This window comes from Accipiter gentilis, chromosome 30, assembly GCF_929443795.1.
Source record: "Accipiter gentilis chromosome 30, bAccGen1.1, whole genome shotgun sequence".
Taxonomy (NCBI): domain Eukaryota; kingdom Metazoa; phylum Chordata; class Aves; order Accipitriformes; family Accipitridae; genus Astur; species Astur gentilis.
Window position 1 is genome coordinate 17606585 of NC_064909.1, and position 18876 is coordinate 17625460.

Below are 18876 nucleotides of genomic sequence, written 5' to 3' on the forward strand. Positions count from 1 at the left end.
GTGTAAACTAATATAGATGATGGTGAGAATCGTACTGCGCAGAATCACCTGGGAGGTCAGGAAGCGGACAAGTGAGGAAGACTATGAAAGACCACCAGAGGACTCTAGAAGACCACCAGAGACCTTCAATGCGCCTGCGTAAAGGACATTTGTATATGCTAATAACTTCACAGGAATCTAATGAATATGCATAACCTTTCTCGGAAATGTAATGAATATGAATGAATAAGTGCAATATAAGGTGTATGATTTTGGTGTTCGGGTGCGCGTGGTTCGTGAGAGGACTCACCCGCGCACCCGGCCGTCAATAAAGAAGTGTCTGCTTATCTACACTAAATTGGTGTTGATAAGTTCCTTATTCCGAGTTTTTCGGCAACACCATGATGACCCAAAAAGGCCAACGGTGGAGGACCGTCCCCGCCTGCTCATGAAGGGCACGTGCCCTTCTCTCCAGCTGTATGTTTGGTGGAGACCCGGAGAGCCTGGAGCCCTGGCGTGCCCCGGCTCCTGCGTGAGCTCCAGGCGCAGATCCGAGCCGCTGCTGCAGGCAGGGTGGAAATGCCCCAGGATGCAAACGGTGCTCCGGCAGGAACGCGCTGGGTTTTATAGGGCTGCTCCTGGGGGCTGTGGCTGGTGGGAAAGCGAACACCCTTGAGAAGCGACCCTCCCACCGTCGCTGTAACGCTAGGGATGCTGAATCACGTATCTGTGGCACGTGCCTGTCCTGAACCTCGTACCTGACCTGGCAATGCCCAACTCAAAATGCTCCGTGCTCCAACTGAACTGGGTCAGCTCCGGGTCCTCCAACACTGCACGGATGAGCTGCTGCAGAATTGCAACTGTACACGCACCTCTAGAAGACATAATTCTGCGGGTGGCATGTTATTGAGATGAGTATGATACGAGGCAGAAGGCTGCAGCCTTTCTAGGGATTGTGCTGGGCTTTTTTTGGCCTCCCCTGACCCCCTTCCCCAAATCCATTGCTGCAGCGACCGGGCATTTCACAGGCAGCAGAAGAGCGAAGGCAAATCTGGTTGGTGTTGGAGGTAAGGGCCTGACGCAGAACCTGCTCCAGAAAGCTTCAACTCTTGGTTACTGCCTTTATTGATACAGAGTTGCTGGATTTTTAACAACGTAGTATGGTTTAAAGCCAAAAAACCCTACCGTGGGCGTTTTGAGTAGTAGAGAGGACGGAGGAAAATAAAGGTGACAACATTTTTCAGGAGATGTAGAAACTTTTTAGATCTTTTGCTATGCCTTGGTTTAAATAAAGTGCTCGTTCAAAGGCCAAGTTTTATTTTTTGTTTCCGTGAGGGGGTGGCGACTTCGGGGCACTTTCAGCTTTTATCTTTTTAGGTTTTGTTTGGTTGGTTTGTTGTTGTTTTTTTTTTTTTTTTCTTCCACTAAAACATGAAGGGTAAGAGGGAGTAAATTCCTGCTGAACTCAGCTTGTGTTTTTAAAGGGTAAATGGGAAAACCTGTGAGCAGCTCTGCTTTAAAGGCCGGGGTGTAAACGCAATCAAGGGCTGAGAACAGGTACCACCCTCAGTGGCCCACACCGAACCTTTCATGTAATAAATTGAAGCCGAAGGGCTCCCAGATTCAAACTTGCTCTCTTTCAGGTTGCCGCCCAGCCGGGCAAAAAGCAAAGCAACACACACTGATTCCGACAGGCAAACAACGCTCTGCTCCGGCCTCCGCTTCCCCCCCCCCCCCCCCCCCCCCGAAGCGGCTGAGGTGCGGTAGCTATCGAGGCGAGCTGCAGCGCACGCTTTTTGGCCGGCCGAGGGATGGGAATTTAGGCAAAAGAGCCTGTTACGGGCCAAGCGCTGCTGGTACCAGCAGCGCTAGGTCTGGTTTTAATGGTTTAGGAATGGAGGGTGCTTTCAGCATGAGATGGCTTTAGTAATACATAATTAATATAAGTGCACTTCTGTTGTCCACCAAAGGGTAGGAAGGACCTGGGGTAACTTCTGAAGCTGTAAAAAGAAAAGGTTGAATGAATCGTAATGCATTCAGTCAGTGGCAATGAGGTAGGAGCGAAAAGAAAGTTGCAGAGGACAATTTATTTTGGTCAAAACTGTGCGGTTGGACTCCGTTTCCGAAGCCGGTCGTGCTTTACGGCCCAGCGGCAGGAGCCTGTACGTGCTGGGCTGAGCCTCCCGGCCGCTGGATTTGATCCTCTGCCCTTGGGAGAATATTCCGCCTGCTATAACCCTGGGCCTGATTCATCCTCGCTCTTAATAAAAACGCGAGAGGTTGTTCTCTGAAATTATTTCAAATTAAAAAAACCCAAACAACAAACCAACGACTGGTTCCTGCTAACATGGGGTGGGGGAATTTCCTTGAAACCTGTTCCCGTCCTCCCTTATAAATAAAATTACTGCAATGCATCACGAGGCAGGCGCAAGCCGAGCGTCCTTCAGAAGGCAAGGAAACCTCGGAAGGGCGCACAAACTTTTTTTGCGGCGGCAGAGCGGCTGCAACCCCAAATTTCCCCTTGCGAGCGACTTCCCCGGATCCTCTTTATTAATGTTGTAAACCTTCAAGCGTACGCGGGACCGTAAAACCCCGCTGAGCAAACAGCAAAACTTCTCACCCTGAAAAGCTTAAAGCCGAAAGGCACGAGTGGGAGCACAATGCGCGACAAGGCAGAGCAAACACGGCGGCGGCTTCATCTTTGTTAGGACGAAAAAAAAACATTTAAATAAATATAAAACCGAGAAGGAGGAGGTTTAATGTCAGGGGAGAAATGAGGAAAAAAAAGGGGGGGAAAAAAAAGCGCGGGGCGGGGGACTAGGCAAAAATACACCGGCGGGCGAGAGAGGGAAGTGAAACTAAAAGGAGGATTTAGGTTTTAATGTGAGGGGGGGGGGGGTATGGAAACTTTTCCCGAGGATGCTCGGGGATGGGGAGACTGGAAGGGGCTCGTCGGTCCCGGGAGGGGGGGGGGGGGGGGGGGAGGGGGCGGCGGTGCCGAAGGCACCGCCGCCCCCTCCCCCCCCCCCCCCCCCCCCCCACTCCCGGGACCGACTGGGCGGTACTGGGAGGCGGTACTGGTGCTGGGGGTGGTGATTGGGAAGAAGGGGGGGTTGTTCCCGTTGCCATGGGGAGGCGGGGAGGGCGGTGCCGCCGCCGCTGCGCAGGGAGCAGCTGCTCCCTGACACATCCCCCCGCTGCCATATTGTGTCCGCGCTACCGGCCGCACGGCTTCATGACCGCGGTGAGTCAAAAAAAAAAAAACAAAAACAAAAAAACAACCGCCCCCCCCCCCCCTCCCTCACCCTTCCCCACTCCTGTTTGGTCGTTTTTTTCTTCTTGGGGGGGGGTTTAGTTGTTGGGTTTTGGGTGGGTGGGTTTTTTTTGTTTTTCACGCTCTGGAAAGGGGTTGGGAGGGGGGGGGGGAATGGGAAAGAGCGGGGAATGGTGCTGCGCCCCACGCGTGGAGGCGGAGAAGCGACCCCCCCACCCCACCACCACCCCCCCTTTCCCCCGCGTGGGAACAACGCGCGGCGGCGGCGCTTCCCTCTTCAAACCGGTCTCGGTGACGATGCGTGGGGATGGGGGTGGGCACGGGGCGTGGGGACACCCCCCACCACCACCACCACCACCCCACGCCGTGGCCGTGCCGCCACCCACCCCCCCCCCCCCACCACCCTGCAGCTCCTCCTCCCGGCGTGGCTCCGCGAAGCTTCCGTCTGTCTGTCCGTCCGTCTGTCCCTGCGCGGGTTTTACGCGGGTGAGCTCCCACGGCAGCGCAGGCCCGCGTTTCTTACGCGCTTCCAACGCGGACGGGGGTCGCCCGGGGTAGGGACCCGGCAGCGTGGGCCCCGCCGTGCCTCCCCCTCTAATTAAACCCTCAAGTGGTTTATTTAACTAAATAAACACCTTTTGGGGGGTTATTCGGGTGCGCCCCGTTGGCCCCCAAAACGGCGGGAAGCCCCCACGGGTGTGCAAAGGGTCTGTGGTTTGCAGAGGTGAGGGGGGGGGAGGTGGGAGATGGCGTCACGGGGGGGGGGGGGGGTCCCGCGTTTTGGGGTAAACCACGGGAAACTCGAGGCGAGGCTGGGATCCGCACGTGGCCCTTCGGAGTTTTCCGGCTTTTTGGGGGGTTTTTGGTGGAGTTGGGCGGTGGCGGCGGAGGAGCAGCATCTCGTTGCCCGCCTGGCTTACTGCTGCTGGGGGCACACGCGTATTCCTGATTTCCCAGTTTATACGGGAGCGGAACCCGGCTTTTGTTCGGAAAGGTTTGGGTTTTGACAAGGCCCGAACAAAGAGTAAAGAGGACAAAGAGTTAAACCAGAAAATAAGGAGTAACCTTGAGCGGGGCCCAATGAACTCACCGCCCTGCCTTGGTGCCCGCCGAGGGATGGTCGTTCTATGCAAAATGTGAAGTTAAAAATGCTGAATTACGTTGGACCTGAATGCTCTGAAGGTAACTCGATTAGGTTTGTGGCCAACCTGTGAAATCAAGATAATTTTATATATAATATACTACATATATATGTACACACACACACGCTCCGGATCTCGTTATTGGTGGAGTTGCATTGAGATGGACTTTGGTAACGGTTGGGTTGTAATATGTTGACACGTGAATCATTTAACTTCTGTTGTGTTTCTTGGTTTGGCGTCTTTTTTCCCTCCTAGAAGTCTGGTGTGACGCTACATCTATGCAAGAAAAATTAAGCTGGCATTATCTTATGTCAGAAAACTTGAACTAGTTTGCAGTTGTGGCTTGTCTTTTCTTTTTTTTTTTTCCTTGGCAGGTGCCAACTCACATTTCCCAAGCTCTACAGAAGGCAGTTGGACACATCATCTCTGAACTGAAAGCTATATAGTAGCAATTAACACGGCACAGAGCTTGAGCTAATGAACTTAGTCGAGTGCCAGGGTATATTATTTCCGAACTCGGCCCCGTGCTGCCACAGCGGTTCGGCTTCTGCTGGGGCCTCCCTTAGTGTCCAGCTGCATGCCTTGAGTTTTGTAGAAAGAGGGAGGAGGCGGTAATTCTCACTTTGTGCGTTTGAGTTGCCCAAAATATGGACAGGACTTTTCTGTGCTCTTAGCTTCTTTTTCTTTTTAAATGCGCCCATAAACGGAGCGGTGCCGCTGTACCCGGTGGCGGAGATGCTGTTGGCTGTAGCTGCGGCGCTGCCCGTCGTGCCCCTTCAGTCGTGCGGCCTTGCGTGCTCTCGGGGGTCTTGCCGGAATAAAACCGGGGTGATGTCTTTGTTGGCAGTGTCTTGGCCAGAGGATGAAGTTGTGACCCCCTTTGGGTGCTGGTGCCAAAGGTGTGCTGGAGGAGCTCCGCAGGGATTGATTACTCAGCCCAGAAGTAAGATTTTTTTTTTTTTTTTTTTTTTTTTAAATCCAAAAGGGACACCAACTAAGGAGCGTGCTGCCTCAACAGCTCCAACCGCCACAGGTTTTCTCCTTGAGGAGCCTTCCCGTGTCCTCTGGGGAGCTCGGGATGGAAGGCGCCAGCATTGCCAGCAGCGCTCTCAGTGTCAGGATGTGCCAGTCCAGTAAGTAATGGAGCAGATACAGGGACGTGTCATGGTGCCGTTGAACGAGAAAAAGGACTGCTTGGTGAGCAAGTGTAGTGCCTGGGAAAGAAGACAGAGGCTTAGGGGCAGGTCAAGCTGATTTTTTTACCATCTTTATTAACCATAGGCTCTGTCCGCCCAGTGCAGCAGACTTGAAAACCTGACACGTTGAGCAAAGGCAAACTTTCAGGGAGCGAGATAGTTTGGCACCTGAGGATCCTGTGTATGGATTTAGTTTAAACTGGTGAAAAAGCGATGCAGTTCTCGTTGGAAATGTTGGTTCCCATAAGAACAGCAAAAGTTTACGCTGGCTTCGCCGGGGTTGTAATCCCACCTTTCTCCCCCGTCATCGCTCCTTGGCTACTCATTGCTGGGGTTAAAAGGAGCCGGTATTTATGAGAGAAAATACCACAGGCGCCCAGAAGACTTTTTCCAAATGCGGGTTCACGTTACCTTATCGGAACGACCCGGACAGCGGGATTATAGCCAACGAGGTGACAGAAAGTAGGGGTGTTGGGAGGAGTGACGGTGTGCCCACAGCCACCCCTGCTGTGCGTCTCTTCTGCCGTTCCCTTCAATGGGGTAGTCGTACCGCACCGCCACGGTGCAGAACGACCTGGGTGAAATACAGCTTTTCTTGCCTGGTTGTAAATCAATGAAAAGCAGCCTTCAGTCCCCGTAAGCAAAGGCTGTCAGCGGTAGAGGTGCATACTCGCTCCTTTTTAGCACAGGTGTAAGTTCTGTCCGTTTTATTCCATTTGGCTCCTTGAGTTTTCTTTTTATGGCTGTTGCTCTTCCTCCCCCTCCCGTTAACGAGGTGTACTGTGTTTAAGCTCGTGTATAGGATGTCAGCGCATCGATGGTAACTTTTTTGAGGGAGGTAGACGGAGGCGGCGAGCGCCTCATCCCAGCGCGTGTGCCTCGCCGCTCGACAACCGAAATGGTGTTGGGCAACTTCCTGCGCCGAGACGCTGCTGTCGGCGGCACTCGGTGACTCACGTCAGCGCCCGGCTTCGTCTCCCGACAAGCACGGGCTTGCAGGCTGCAAACCCCGTCCGCATCCCAGCGCAGCAGCGGAGAGGGACGGTTTGGGTGCCTGTGGCGTGTCTCTTCCCAGATCCAGCGGCTTCCTTGTCTCCCAGAGGAGACACCCACAAGTAAACCAAGAAAACCCTGAGATGCTGCTTCGCTTTTTTTGCTGGCTGGCCCTTGACGTGTGACGCGTGTTTATTCGTTCCCTGTCATATCACACGTGCCTTCTGACTTAGTGCACGCTGCGTGGTGATGAATTCTCCATCCCATCCTCTTCTTGCTGGGTAAAAGCACGCAGCGATGCGCCGGGATACTTGCAAAATACCATTTCAGTCAGCAAGCAAGAGACAGCTCGCCCATGCTTCGGTCATAAATTACGTTGTACAGAAGAAGTGCTGTCTGATGCCAGCCAGCATCTTATGACCCCTGGTACCTCCTCCGTGTAAAACGTTCCGGCTGCGGAAGCGCGAGGGTTGGGTCAAGCTCAGGTTTGGGGGGTGCTGCTGGGTGCTCCTCAGTGCCCAGAGGTCGGCGTGGTTGGCAAGCGGGAAGACTAGCTGTTGTGTCTGGGGTGGAAATACCCGTGTTACAGACCGGTTGCTCATGTACCAGGACTATTTTAAGAGAAGCCTGGAATTTGTGCAGATAAGAAGATTTATACCGAAAGTCAATGATGTGGATTTTGACTTCTTTTTTTTTTTTTTTTCCTAGCGCGTTCACATTTTTTTCTGGTATGTTCAAACTAGGCTTAGAGCTCCCTACTTTTTCCTCTAAGGTTAGGGTATGTTAGGGACTCCATTAAATTGGCTACTGCTGCTGCAGAAATTGCCCCCCACCCCTGCTCTTCTGCACCCTCTGTAATGATTAGATTATAAATTGGGAATGTTTTCACCCATTTCCCACTGGCAGAAAATCCTAATACAATTTACCCGGGTCAGCGGTACCCGTGTACCTGCCTTGTAGGATGGCAGTCGTGGTCTAAGGTGGCTGACGCCGCCTCTCTGAACATGCTCATGGGGTGGGTTTGAAATGCAGGGATGGGTTTGAAATGCAGGGCTGGGCTGAAATCAGGTCTACAGCCTCCAGCTGCGGTGATTACGGGGCCTTCCCCTATGGCCAGTGACAAAACTGGTCTCTGCATTACAGCCACAGACCCGCATGCCTCGACGTGCCTTTGAACGGCATCATTTGGGTACCTTCGACTTTATCGGTGTGACCGCTTTTTCCGACCATTAAGTGCTGGATGGGTGGTCTGCGGGTGATGCTGCTCAACCCTCGTGTTATTTTACTTGTGCATCTGGGTGTCCCACCATTCCATCGTGTTTTTATTGTGGTCTTCCTGATGTGTGGCTGGATGCATTCCCAAAGCCCATCTCCTGGAGCAGCTTATCTTGATACCAGGCTCAGGCTTCGTTTCTTCTCTCGGATTATTTTCAGTGCATCCCTACTTTGCAGTTTGTAGCTACTTTCAGTTTCCCGGTTCACGTGCAGTCCCCTGCTTGCTTCCTTTTTAACACGCTCACTGGATTGCATTGTGCTTAGTTTTGGGGCGAGCGTGTGGTTGCCTAAAAGCCAATTACTGGATGTGGAGAGAGCTCAGCGCCTGGAAAACTTGCACAAAGTAGAGCTGAGTGAGTGGGAGCTGGGAAGCTTGCTGCCAAGCAGCAGCAGCAGCAGCGATCACTCATCTCTCATCCTCTGGTCTGTGAGGACCATCACCAGTTTGGTTTGGTTTAGGGATGCTGAGTCGTCAAAAGTATGAGCTACTATGCTTTTGGGCTTTTGACCGTGCCGTATGAGAAGTGTCAGGCGGCATCTTGTACTTTGACGGTCTAGTTTTGCTAGCACGGTTGCCTTTCTTCTGTGTTTAGAGAAAATTCTATCTTCTGTAGCCTTCCATCTGAAGGTGTACCTCAACATACAGACCCTCTATGATTAAACTGGGCCATTTTTTCTATACAAGAAACCTGCTTGGTCCAGTTGTTCCAGTGTGGAGTCACCGTGTAGAAGAACGGACAATTTTATGCCACAACCATTGTGAGCAGAGGGATTATTCTGATATAAAGTAATTTTGAAACAAAAAGCCAAGTTCAGCAGCTGCGGAGTAAAATTAAGAGCGAGTTGGCCAGGGAGGTGAGCACGGTGAAGAGCATCGCTTTGCCGTGCCCATGGCTCTGGAGGAAAACTCGCGCTTTGGGAGCAGGAGCTGGGAAACGGCAACCAGTGACAGCTTCACCATCACAAAGTTGTACCGGTAACGTGGCGGTGGCTTTCTGTTACGGCTCCGATGATGCTTTTAAATGAAATCTTGCAGGAGGGTCACTTGGGGCGAAGCTTCAAATTGTTGGTTTTCAGCTGAAAATTGGGAGTTCTGGTACTTTAAGGCTGGAGAAGGCAGAAAAGCTGGATGGAAAATATACCATTATGTTTTCTAGTGTTGGTAAATTGGTACTGACACCAGCTGAAATGCAGCTATATTCATTTCTATTTCCAGAGGATGGTAGAGAAACACGTGGAAGGGTTACCCTGGAAAGGGAATTAGCATCAGAATTATTTTGCAAGGCATTTGCTCAAATGGCTCACTTGTGAATGTATCAATGGCTTACATTTTTTTTGCATTTTAGTCCATTTAGCGAGCAATGTACTGAATTTAAGGAACATGACCCGAAGGCTTCTTTTGAAAAGCTACTATTGGCAGTAAAGCATTTTTCTTAAAAGCACTTCTTCCCCCCCTCCCCCCTCTTTCTGTGATACCAGGGGTTTTTCTTAATAGTTTAGATTTCACTGCTGGGTTTTTTTATCTTTTTTTTCTTTTTCTTCCCCCCCCCCCCCCCCCCCCCCCACTTCCCAATTTCTCTGTTAGACTGTTTCCATGTGCATGTTTTAAATCTGAGGCACAGGGAACTGGGTCCAACAGTGACTGCAGCCTTTGGAAAGGCTTCACAATTGCAAAGTCTCTGCAGGCAGCACTGGAATAAATGGCCCAGAGGCTCTGGGCCATGCACAGGGTCTGGACTGGGGTCTGGGCATGTCTGAGTTTATGTACTTTGTTTCAGATACTTATTTCAATCACAAACCTGCTTGTGTGTGTGTGTATGTGTACTTAATAAAAAAAGCAAAACTTTTTTCAGTACAAGTCAGATCTCGGATGAAATCTCTTTTTCTCACTCCGTGCCTTCCCCTGGGCTATGATAAGGGTTTAATCCCTTCCCTTTTTAAATTTTGCAGCACTTCTTAACTTTTCCTAATATTGGACCTTTTCATTGGGTTTTGTTACCTGCCCCACCACCTTTAAGGATATCGCAGGGTGCGGGAGAATATTGACATTAAAGGGGCATTAAACTGAGAGAGGCTTGGAAGTATTTCAGCAAATACCTGGAAAACCCGTCTTCTCCTTTGAGCCCACCAATGCCAAGGTTAAAAAGAAACCCCTGGGCTTATGGCTTGTCCAGTCCTTCGTTATTTTTTTTGTTTGTTTTCAGGCTGGCTTCGAGAAGCCTATAACCGCCTTTTTAATGGGTTTTTAAACAATTATTTTTAATTTCCCTCCCTTTACAAGCCAAAGGGAGTGGGAAGAGCCCTGCCTGCCATGGGTGCTGCCCTGGGGGAGCATCTCTGGGTGCCTTTTGTCACCTGGGGGGGTGCAGCTGCCCCCTCTTCTCTGCTGACAACGGGTCCCGGCTTGCCGAAATCTATGGCCGAGAGGCGGTTTTGTCCTCGGGAGACCGTAATGCCTTTAGTTGTCTTGGATACGTGACATCATATAGTGTTGTAATCAAATATAGGCCTTTGGCAGGGCCCGGGGAGGGGGGGGATTTCAGCTGACCTCCAGCCTGCTGTGTGAGGTGGGCAGGGGATGGAGGGGGGCAGCCCGAGACAAAGGAGATGAGTGGGGGCGGAAGGTTAAATTAATGGGGGGGGAAAAATGGTCTGGTGTCATGCTTTTAATGCTCCCGGTCAAGCGGATGTGGTGCTTTTTATCGATGGGTTTTCACTAGTTGTGCCAAGATTTTTTTTTGGTTGCTCTTCCCTCTAACGTGCAAAAACTTACAGCTGGTCCTGTGCTGTACGTGTGCTGGCTTGGAAGTTTATCCTAAACTTGCGTAGGTGAGCAGCGACAGTCATTTATTTGTGTAATTCTTGTGTAATTCTTGTACCACAATACATAAATTGAGGTATTTAAGTTAGGACAAGCCCTGGTGTCGATATGCTTCCCATAAATGCAAGAGAATGTGAAAAATCAATAGAAGAGTTTGCTATTGGTATAGTTGCTTGCACATAAAAGCGCGTACCCATCTTTTAAAATACTCTAGCAGAGCCTGTTTTAGTCAGTGCAAAAGTTGTGCATGGAGTATGCCAATGCCCCGGCTCTGTAACTAAAGCTGCATGGCCTGAGCTTGCTGCAGAGCTGCTCTACATTAACGTAAGTGTGATATGGCTAAGAATCTCTTCTCCTGGGTTAAAATTGTATTCTATGCCTCAGACAATGCCTGGTAAGATTTTCTTTTTTTAATTTTATTCTTTAAATCTGGAGGGGAAATTACTGCACTGTTAGCAGGTTCCAGGTCTTCCCACTAGTAGCAGAGGTGACGTAGTTGCTCGGCTGGTCCTACAGAAATAAATAGGTACGTTTAGTTGCGGAGAAGGTTGTTCTAACCTGGGTCACTGATGTTGTGCAGGTGCCAAATGGCACCTTTCATCTAACACCACTGAAGAGTAAAGAAGGGTCAAGCAGCAGCTCTGCTCACACGCTAACTTGGCACGGACAAGGCTGTGGCATGTTCTAACAAGAAGGCTGAATTCTTTCCTGCCAGGTCGGTGAGTCCAGGCATGGTGGCCATAGTACTAAAACGACATCTGTCCACTTTTATCTGCAACACTGCTGGTTTTGGAGAAGGTCACCTTTGGTGGGATGGAGCTGTCTGCTACGTCTTTGTCTCTTGGACCTGGACTCTGCTGGAGCTGAGACTTCTTCGAGCAGACCTGCTGCAAAAATAAGCGTGCTTCCCTGCTTGCCCGAGGACGTGCCCAAGTGGACTTCCAGGATTGCTAAACAGTTGGCCTACGTTAAAGCAGCTTTATATTCATAAAATGCTCACGCATCAAAGCATTCGCTTCTGTGGCAGAACACAGCGGTGCTCAAGGTCTTCCATGAAAACGAAGTTGTAGCTGGGGATGTATATGGGGGTGTGCAAACCTGGTTTAACCCCAGGTGTGTTCTGCTAGGCTGAGGACCTTCCGGTCCCCATAACCTTTCCCAAACTTAGCTCTTCCCTGAGTTTGAAAGAAGGTTGCAAAAAATATCATCTTGTCTCGCGACATTGAATCTCCTCCAATCTGCTAGGGCTTCTCTGAACCTGGCTGCTACCTGAATACACCTGCAGCCTTCATCAGCCCCTTTGGACCTGGGCTGTGCTGTTTGGGTCACGGGTGGCCTGGAAGAGCAGGATTTCACCGGGCTTCGGGTGCTGGACTGGCATTTATTAGCAGGGAGGTCCTCTCCTGGCTTTTATGTGTGCTCTTGAGAGGTGCCCAAAATCACAAGACTGCTGGAAGGATGGTTGTCTCTCTCACTTCTTTTCTGATGCGCTCTAACTTTTATTTGAGCAACCTTGGTTGACCTGGCAGCCTTTTAATCTTCTTACGCTAGAATCATAGTCCTTTGTCTATAATTACCATGCAAAATAATGCGCACCTCCACTGCGATGCTTTGTATTCGAGGAGTGGATGTTTTGTTGGCTTTTCTTTTGAAGGTTCTTACCAAAGATAGACACTCGAGTTCCTTAGGGTTTCGACGGGTGATGCTCCGCTTTCAGTTGCAAGTGTTAATACTAATTAACAGCAGCGTGCTGTGTTACTGTGTACTTATTGGTAGGGCAAAGCACAGGGACAGAACATAAACTGTTGCACCTTTTTCAGAGGTGTGCCTAAAGCGCGTTATTTCTGCATTTGCATGGCTGGAGGTTGCTTTCTGGCTCTGCCGGCGGGGCTGGGGCTGTCCCCGCGGGAATTGCAGCCAGTCTCCGGGTGTTCAACGCGCCAGCCGGAGAGCTCGGTTAAATGGTTGCCATCTGCCATCCTCCTTCGGTGAGAATTGGCTCCGGGGGAGCGGGAGGAGAGGGACGGGGAACGTGTGGTTTGGAGATGGTTTCCTTGCAAGGCTTTTGCTGCCGCTGGAAGAGCCGAAGAGGCAGGGAATGTGGTGGCAAGGAGGGAATAAAGGAGGGGAAGATAAATTTCACTAAGTGGCCTTGCAGTGCTCGTGTGTGCTCTTAACCTTGCCTTTCTGCTAGGTGTCCCTACCCCCTCCCTCCCTGTTTCACGTCGGTGCTGCTAATTCAGCTTGGGTGGGAGCCCTGTGGCTACCTCTAACCTTGTCTGCATCAACCTTTCTAGCCGGTAACAGTGAGAAACATTATTAAGAAATCTGAGGGTCCAAGCGTATACGTTTTAACGTGATGTCTGCATTAGTGAGCTTCTGCCATGCTCTCATCTTCTCACGGTCTGCTCTCCTTGCTCTTACTGTGGATTTCCCGCTGAGTCATCCCTGTCCTCAAGCCCCTGCTAGCTTATAGCAGAGACGGCGTTGGTGAATCGCACAACCCTGATGTAGAATATTAAACCCCTAATACTGGAAGTGATCATCTTGAAAACGATAGCTTGGAAGCTGTGTTCTCACAGTCCCATCTGCTTATGGCCGAGCAGAACAGACAGGCAGAAAAAGAAATTGTGAATTACGGATGTCATTAAGGGTCTCCATGAACGAAGAGGGGCTCTGGAAAGTGCGCGTGTATTAAGCGGACTGCTTGTGTGTGCCTTCAGATGCACTCCTACCAGGCAGAAAGCAGTGCTGTCTCAGCTGAATAGTTAGACATGGCCCTATGGACCATGTGGTCCTTCGGTGCTGGAGAGGTGAGGAGGTGGTGCTGGAGAGGTGAGGAGGAGGTCCTATGGACCATGTGGTCCTTGGGTGCTGGAGAAGTGAGGAGGTCTTGGGGTCTGCATGGCTTTTTGGTGCTGGAGAGGTGAGGAGGAGGTCCTGTGGACCACGAGGTCCTTGGGTGCTGGAGAGGTGAGGAGGAGGTCCTATGGACCATGTGGTCCTTGGGTGCTGGAGAGGTGAGGAGGTCTTGGGGTCTGCATGGCTTTTTGGTGCCAGAGAGGTGAGGAGGAGGTCCTATGGACCACGAGGTCCTTGGGTGCTGGAGAGGTGAGGAGGAGGTCCTATGGACCACGAGGTCCTTGGGTGCTGGAGAGGTGAGGAGGAGGTCCTATGGACCACGAGGTCCTTGGGTGCTGGAGAGGTGAGGAGGAGGTCCTATGGACCACGAGGTCCTTGGGTGCTGGAGAGGTGAGGAGGAGGTCCTATGGACTACGAGGTCCTTGGGTGCTGGAGAGGTGAGGAGGAGGTCCTATGGACCACGAGGTCCTTGGGTGCTGGAGAGGTGAGGAGGAGGTCCTATGGACCATGTGGTCCTTGGGTGCTGGAGAGGTGAGGAGGAGGCCCTATGGACCATGTGTGTGCTCGAGTGCCGAGACAGACATTACCACGTCTGTGAAGGAGCCCATCTGTGGGGTACGCCTTGGAGCTGCCGTGGTTGATCTGTGTCTAGGGGAAGGGCGAGCTTTTGATGATTTTGCAGTCCCTCTGCAGTAGGAAGGCTGCCAACGTTGGTTTCTTCTTCAGACTGATGAAACAGCAGGGCAGAGTGAACTGGACAGAATTAGAGATGACAATATTCTGACACCAAGTGAAGTAAGGGTAGGTTAGCGTGGCATAAAGCATGTTGTGTTGGGGCTGAGGTGATACTGGCTAGGAACAGTGGCTGTCTCCAGCAAGGCAGCGCCAAAATTATCAGTTGATGGTCCTTGGTGTTACCAGTCTCGTTACTGCCATCTCAATGGAGTTAAGTATTACTTCTTTAAAATAACTTTTCCTGTTGCATACTCTGCTGTTTCTATATTTAAATTACCCTTGATGCAGCGTTCAGTTTAGACCTCTGGAGAATACCTTTTGAAAACTGCAGCAGTTACAGAACTGTGATTATTTTTTTTTCTTATTTATTAGATGATACGAGTCTAATAATGGCCTTTATAGCTTTCTAGAAAAAATATTTTAAATTTCTGCTGGTGTGTTCATGTAGAAGATGTGCGAGGTGGTGAACTAGGCACTAAGAAGGTAATACGAGACATGGATTTTTGTAATGCATCTACTAAGAGAAATGTGGCACTAGCCTATATTTACTCTAAGTATATTGCTTGCAAATTATTTTTTTTTAAGTAGGTTATTAATTATTCTAATGATTCTCATCTAACACATAATAGTATGCAAACATATAGCGCATTGACACCACAAAGCCTGCTGATTTTAAGTGCCAGTTTAATAAGTTAGTATGCTTTTTTTTTCCTTCTGTATTTTTGAGAAGACTGTGAGCGTGCCCAGGTCATATTTGTGTTGTAAAACAGACGTTAGTGCCCCATTTCACCAAAGGATAAATATAGTCACCTAAAACTTGCATGTGTATGTGTGCATGTGCATGTTCTTGATCTGCTGGGCTGACTGAAGGTTTGCAAAGGGATATTTCATGCAACGTGAACCAAGTGCTAAAATTACTGATACATGGCTGAGAGGTGTAAGCTAGTACGTAGCTGCCTAAAGAGGCGCTGAACAAGGAGCTAAAGTTACTTGTTATAAGGAAAACGGTGCAACTCACGTTGCAGCAGAATTGGGTTTTGTCTCACTGTATGAATTTTATCAGTAGCTCTTTGTTTTTTTTTTAATTTAGGGAAGGATTGAAAAAGTGACATAAGCATATGTATATATTGCTGTGTTTAAAGCCAGCAAGCACTGACTGCCAATATAAATCTGCTCTGATGGCTTGGGGGAGAAGTAAATTGTAGGGAGAGCAAAGCTATTTTTGACCAGCTATTTGAGGAGTTCGCTTTGCGCTTTGCTTTAACTTTTTTTTTTTTTTATGGCTGAACTGGTAGTTAATCACGCCCCTCCCTGCACTTAAATAGAAGACTTGGGGACGGTTTCCAGCACTAGTACTGGTAAGCATAGGTGCAGGTGTTACCGTCAAAACAGCTTTGCAATAGCTGGTGCAAAAGCGTATGAGCAGATGAAGACAGGAGAAGAAATTGCTGGTGGGAAACCTGGTGCGTTTTCTGGGGGAGGCACAAATTCTGCACCCTCTGCCTGCCCGGCGCCAGGCAGGGGCTGGCAGGGCTCTGGCTCCTGTTGGGGAGCATAAAATGGATGTATCCTGTTGCCTTTCTATGTCACCACGTCACGTCTCCGTCACGCACGTGGCTGCCCTCCTCCAAAATAAGGAGGCTGAGCAAGTACATCTCCAGGCGGGTTGGGCAGCGTAATTGCATGGACGCAGATGGGACAGACCGTGTACGCAAGCCGGCCACCTCCTTGCCTCCGCTTTGTAGGAGAAGGTGCAAGTGCACGAAGCCATGTGCTTACTAAAAAGCGTCAGAAAGCATCCAGTAACTGCATAGAACTGTCTGGTGAGATATGATATGGAGACTCTCCTAGTCTTGCAATTGAGCTCTGGCAGTAGGAGCTAGAGCATAAAACCAGAATGATAGCGTGTACTGGGATAGGGAACTGGGCTGGGGTTTTTTGGGAGGGGGAGTTCGGGGGTTTTTTTACAGTTAATATGAACCTCAGCTTTGCTGGTAAACTGTATCCGTATTTGGAGTGTCTTATGTTTGTAGCAGGCTGGTAAAGCCCCTGTGTGTGTGTGTGTGTATGTATATATATATATATACACATACACCCCCCCACCCCCCCATCTGTAGAGTGGTTTTGTTGGTCTGTACTTCTCGTACAGCTATGTTGGCCAAAGCTGTAGGTGCAATGAAGCTTTAACATGGTCACATCAGCAAGAAAAAACAGCTGTTGCCATAACATAGTTTGCTAGATGATGCCTTTTAAAACTCTACTAGCAGGAAGATGTTGGTTTTTTAGCGTAATGCCTCTATGGCATGGGTAGCCCGTTAGACCGTGCATTATGGGTGGCAGTTTTTATAGATAATAGTTTTATGGTTGGGTTTTGTGTTTGGGTTTTTTTTTTTCATCTAGGGGAAAAATGCAAAGCAAGTGGTGTCGTGGTTTAACCCCAGCCAGCAACTAAGCACCACACAGCTGCTCGCTCACTCTGCCCCCCTCCCGGTGGGATGGGAAGGAGAATCAGGGGGAAAAAAAAAAAAAAAGTAAAGCTCGTGGGTTGAGATAAGAACAGTTTAATAACTAAAATAAAATATAATAATTACAATAATAAAAAATATAATAACAGTAATAATAATCGTAATGAAAAGGAATACAGCAAAAAGAGAGAAATGAGACCCAAGAAAAAACCAAGTGATGCACAATGCAGTTGCTCACCACCCCCTGACCGATGCCTGAGCAGCAATCCACCCTCCCAGCCAACTCCCCCCAGTTTATATACTGTGCGTGACGTTCTATGGTATGGAATATCCCTTTGCCTAGTTCGGGTCAGCTGTCCTGGCCATGCTCCCTCCCAGCTTCTTGTGCACCTGGCAGAGCGTGGGAGACTGAAAAATCCTTAACTTAGGATAAGCGCTCCTTAGCAACAACTAAAACATCGGTGTGTTATCAACATTGTTCTCGCACTCAATCCAAAACACACTGTACCAGCTACTAGGAAGAAAATCAACTCTATCCCAGCCGAAACCAGGACAAGTGGTCGGCCGTTATTTCTGCGACGGGTCTGAGCTGCCACCCCAGCGGACGGTCCCCTCCTGTCCCACCACCCTCTGCTCCGCGGGGGAGCCGGGGTTAGAGCAGCAAGCCCTTGCAGGAGGGGGAAAAAGAAGGTCTTTTGGACCTGGGCAGCTCTGTGGGAGCCAGCTGATAAACTGGTAGGCTGGCCAGATCTTTCCCTGGTAGAAATGGGAGGCAATACTTGGGAATGATTGTGACTTGTAGGGTAAAGACTTCATTTGCGCTGAGACCACAAATTGACTTTATGCTGATTTAAGTTTTGCGACTTTTTTTTTTACTCTTTGGGCACCAAAGGCAAACACTTCAAAATAGGGTCCATTTACGATATAATGAGTATAACTAAAGAGTTAATGTGAGAGCCGAATGGATTAGATCCTAACTGCTAAGGCCACTTTCAGATTTCAGATGCTGACATCAAAATAGCTATTATTTCTGTGTCTAAATTGGCGTTTCAAGATAGATACAGCAGTTTCCAAGGTAGATACAGCAGTTTCCAAGTGCTTACCATAAGTTCTGGTTATAACCGAGGGGAATTAATGAATGCTTGTGAGATTACTGGGGGGCTTGTGTTGGACCCTGGCTCTCATCAGTGACTACAGCCTCGCGTTTGGGTTTGGTGGGCTGCCACTGAACGTGATTTTCAAGGTTTGCATTGGTTTCTGACCATCTCCTTTGTTGCAGACCAATAAAGCTAAATGGGTCCAGTCACTGGAATGACTCCGGATAAGAAAGCTGAAACGCCAGGAGCAGAAAAAGCTGCAGGACTACGGCAGTGTCACGGGATGGGAAGCTTGCCCGACGCAGGTGATGCCGGCAGGCCGAAGGCCACCGTGGTGGACAGAGATTCGGCAGACGATGAGCTCACAAATTTGAACTGGCTGCACGAAAGTACTAACCTTCTAACAAACTTCAGCCTCGGAAGTGAGGGTCTTCCGATCGTTAGCCCCTTATATGACATTGAGGGCGACAGCGTGCCATCCTTCTCGCCATCCTGCTACCAGAACCCCGAAAAAAAATCCTCCACTTCCAAACCCCCTTACTCTTTCAGCCTTCTCATTTACATGGCGATCGAGCATTCCCCCAACAAGAGCTTGCCAGTCAAAGAAATCTACAGCTGGATCCTGGAGCGCTTCCCCTACTTCGCCACCGCACCCACCGGCTGGAAGAACTCGGTCCGACACAACCTCTCCTTGAACAAGTGTTTCCGAAAGGTGGAGAGAAGCCATGGCAAGGTGAGACCTGGCGGGAGGGAGGTGGATCAAGTTTGAAATTCAGGGGGAAATGCGGAAAGCTCTGTTGTTCTCAAGGACTTTTTGGTTTTTGTGGTTTTGGTTTGTTGTTTTTTTTTTCTTCCCCCTCTGTGTCCTCTACACTTTATTTGCAGCTTGGAGATGGTTCGGAAATGCCACTTCTGACAAATCACAGGATGACAGAAGTCACTTGGCTTTGTTATTTAGCACTGACCTGGGTAGAGCTAGCTGTGGTGCATCCTTTGTAAAGCTGGCTAACGTGCTCTTGCAAAGGACCCTGTTTCCA

The 18876-nt window shown here is 49.7% G+C and overlaps 1 protein-coding gene across 9 annotated transcripts in view; it reads left to right on the plus strand.

Annotated features, from left to right (window-relative positions):
* Positions 1 to 3154: 3154 nt before the first annotated feature.
* The window catches only part of FOXN2 (forkhead box N2), a 34844-nt gene continuing 19122 nt past the window's right edge, over positions 3155 to 18876 (plus strand). For 7 of the 9 annotated variants that reach the window (XR_007510129.1, XR_007510130.1, XM_049833792.1 and 4 more), the window contains exons 1-3: positions 3173 to 3223; positions 5381 to 5528; positions 18022 to 18572. Coding sequence is in view for 7 of the 9 variants with exons in the window: in XM_049833792.1 (XP_049689749.1) it covers positions 18036 to 18572 (537 nt within the window). In the remaining 2 variants the exon portion in view is untranslated. Of the gene's footprint in view, positions 3224 to 5252; positions 5339 to 5380; positions 5529 to 18021; positions 18573 to 18876 lie in introns of those variants that run through there. The other 2 variants (XM_049833793.1, XM_049833794.1) reach the window with 2 other exon arrangements.